This window comes from Necator americanus, chromosome III (assembly GCF_031761385.1).
Source record: "Necator americanus strain Aroian chromosome III, whole genome shotgun sequence".
Lineage (NCBI taxonomy): Eukaryota > Metazoa > Nematoda > Chromadorea > Rhabditida > Ancylostomatidae > Necator > Necator americanus.
In genome coordinates this window covers 3770099-3772256 of record NC_087373.1, presented here as the reverse complement: position 1 = coordinate 3772256, position 2158 = coordinate 3770099, and the positions used below count along the sequence as shown (strand labels likewise).

Here is a 2158-nt window from a genome sequence, read left to right as displayed (position 1 = left end):
TTAAGACTCTTTGTATCAGCTAGTCTCGGCTTAATTTCTTTTTAAATCATCTACCGTTCGTTTTTTCTCGCGATGAAAGCATCATATCTGCTAACTTTTCATTATTTTTTTTTCATTGAAACAGGATAAGATCAAAAAAAAACATGTGAAAAATTGAACAAAGAGGAAACACTGCAATTAATCTTCGATGCTCCATTTATTACGAACATTATTGAAGTTTTCCTAAAGCGATAAGTTGTTCACAGTAAAAATTTACAGGTGGAAAAGATTTGCCACTTGCAAATCTAAGTACAAATGGCTTGAAATATCGTTGATATACGACAGTATTATGTGAAGGATCCATAGGAGAATAAATAATGTTTCACTTCTATTCTATGTACGGCGCGAAAGGTTCGAATCCGTAATCTTTTGAATTTTTTGCAAACCATCTGGAAAAATCCAGCAAGGCCCGGTCATTATTTACCGGATCGATTCATATCTGAGATGAAAAGTAGAAAAAAAGAAGAAAGTAAGTAAGACGTAAAGTAGTAAATACTAGTCAATTCACATCTTTTTTTATCTTTCACAGAGAAATTAGGTTTAGATTAGGTTAGAGAACATAAATATCAAGTTTGTTTTACTGAACTACATACAACAATATGGAAAAACTAAAATCGCATAACGTTTTAAATTCTTTTTATTTTTTTGTAAAAATCATATACAAGCACTTAGATTAGCTGAAAATATGCGCTAGTAAGTTTAATTCACCTTTAGGAATGTGCAACAATTGGTACGCTATTCTTGATGTTCAATTCTTCCTCACAATATTAGTTGTTGTCTACTATTCTTACATTCTCTACGTGATTGCATCATCAGAATCTCCTATATTCCGGACCGCATTTTTCCGAATTTATCTCGTTACAGGTAATATTTGAGGTTTCTTTTTTCAAATCTACGTCAGTTTTGAATGAAAATCCCGCAAAATTGTTTTTTCAGGTGTCTCCGACATATTAGGCGTTATTGTACTAGAATGGACTCATGCAGAGTTGAAATTCACTTTAGGTAATTTTTAACTTAACTACACGTATAGAAGTAAGTATATAAACGAAGTTTTCCATGTACTGTGAAAGTGTACGAAGCAGCACTCAGAGAAATTTTCCGTTGCAAATTTTTGCAGCACTAGGTAAAGTTCCAAACATCACAGTAAAAACTTGAAACACCACCGAAATCCAGGGAAATCAGATATAATGGACACTAGAGGTATTAGTTTGTCCAACGAGGCAACTCTTTACACCTTCAGGAACGTAGAGAGTTGTCTCGTTGGGTGAAAAGATGCAACTTACACCTTTCGAATTTATAGAAATTTGCGTTTCCGCTGTGATATTTGTAAACTACGTTTCAAGCTTTTCCTCCAGTAGAAGCACTGCGACATGGAAAATTAATCGAATCCTGCTTCTGAGAGGGATCATGCTAAATGACAAGTGGCTTATTCTGCGTGTTTGTTTGTTTCTGTTTACCTGTGTGACACGAAATACCGTAGGAAGGAAAAGGTGAAAAAAGTGAAAGTATTTCAATCCCGTCGCTTGTCGCTTTTGTTTTGGGACTGGTCCCATGGAGTGAATTGATGTGTCGGCGCCGGAAAGCGTTGTGGTACACTCAACAGTACGGGATCGCTGCGACGAAACTGCACTCTGTACCGCTAATAGCGCAGCAATAATAACTCCAATCGAATTGTGAAAGTGAATGAGGCGTTGTGAACCACTCATAGACCGTGATTACTGCATATGTAGCGTTTCACTTTAAAGGCATCACCCCACGAATCTGAGGTGGTACGGATTTCAGGTGGAGAGCTCCTATACGAGGTCGTAGATTATGGAGAGAAGGGTGATCCCGTTCATTTCTTCCTAATTGCCGTGAAAAACGCCCTGGAAGATACGGCCTCGAGCGTTCCTGCGCTATAATCTACAACGAGTCTGATTGGAGCGCGCCAGCCGTGTGCACACGCTGCATCTTCCGGACCGTTTTTTTACGGCAATTAGGAAGAAATGGACGCAATCACCCCTCTGTCCATAATCTACTATCCCGTATACGGATACTCCACTTGAAATCCGTACTACCCCAGATTCCTGGGGTGATGCCTTTAATGTATGCTTCCGTATGTCTACCTCCCTTATGTTTT

At 38.1% G+C, this 2158-nt stretch overlaps 1 protein-coding gene across 1 annotated transcript; it reads left to right on the top strand.

The window, feature by feature from the left end:
- Nucleotides 1–374: 374 nt before the first annotated feature.
- On the top strand, nucleotides 375–1052 carry RB195_008528 (uncharacterized protein; the record flags this gene model as incomplete). The annotated part of the gene is made up of 3 exons (XM_064195078.1): nucleotides 375–390; nucleotides 754–903; nucleotides 976–1052. 3 exons carry the CDS (start codon nucleotides 375–377, stop codon nucleotides 1050–1052), a joined length of 243 nt encoding a protein of 80 aa, XP_064046223.1.
- Between the last annotated feature and the right edge of the window lie 1106 nt (nucleotides 1053–2158).